Here is a 624-nt window from a genome sequence, read left to right as displayed (position 1 = left end):
GAATACAAGCGGAGAGCATCCTCATAACATATGAGAAATAACGAGTTCGCAAATCTCTGATCAACAAATTTTGTTTCTGTGACAGGATTCTGTTCACCAACTGGTGAATGACTCTCACTAGCATCGATTATATGAGATCTGTTTCCATTTTTCTCCTTCCCAGTGATTTTTCCAGCTGGTTTTGCACTGGGCGTTTCAGAGTTCTCATAGCAATCCTCTGCAAAATAGAATTATTTTCACTAGATGCATAAGAAAACACACTTTTAAGTTAGTATCAGAAACCTACCTATAATGTGCATACAAATCGCAGTTGGGTTCTTTTGAGGTCTCAAGCATGAGGCGACTATTTTCCCAGTATTGCCATCCAAAAGAATGGTCTGTCCATCCTTGGTCATTGCGCACAAGATTAAATCTTCTTCAGAATTTATGGAATTCTGATTAGTTGGATCACTTTTTGAGTCAGTGGGAGCTGAAGAAGATTTCACATAGAGTGACTTGATCGGGGAACCTGAGTCAGATAAGCTATTTGTAACGAACATTACTGACGGGACACCAATATCGAGCATTGCAACCTGAAATATGAAACGCAAATTAAAACTGGTTTGAAAGTCATTTTTGAAAGTT

The 624-nt window shown here is 38.5% G+C and overlaps 1 protein-coding gene across 1 annotated transcript; it reads right to left on the bottom strand.

Moving 5' to 3' along the window:
- Positions 1-6: 6 nt before the first annotated feature.
- On the bottom strand, positions 7-579 carry LOC104774696 (the record flags this gene model as incomplete). Its single annotated transcript, XM_010499201.1, has 2 exons — positions 287-579; positions 7-217 (listed from the first exon to the last, which is right to left on the bottom strand). Coding segments are annotated over exons 1-2 (491 nt in total), but the record flags the coding sequence as incomplete, so codon positions are not given.
- Positions 580-624: the final 45 nt, after the last annotated feature.

This window comes from Camelina sativa, unplaced genomic scaffold, assembly GCF_000633955.1.
Source record: "Camelina sativa cultivar DH55 unplaced genomic scaffold, Cs unpScaffold04687, whole genome shotgun sequence".
NCBI lineage: Eukaryota > Viridiplantae > Streptophyta > Magnoliopsida > Brassicales > Brassicaceae > Camelina > Camelina sativa.
Note: the sequence above shows the minus strand (reverse complement) of the source record. Positions and strands in the feature narration are given on the sequence as shown.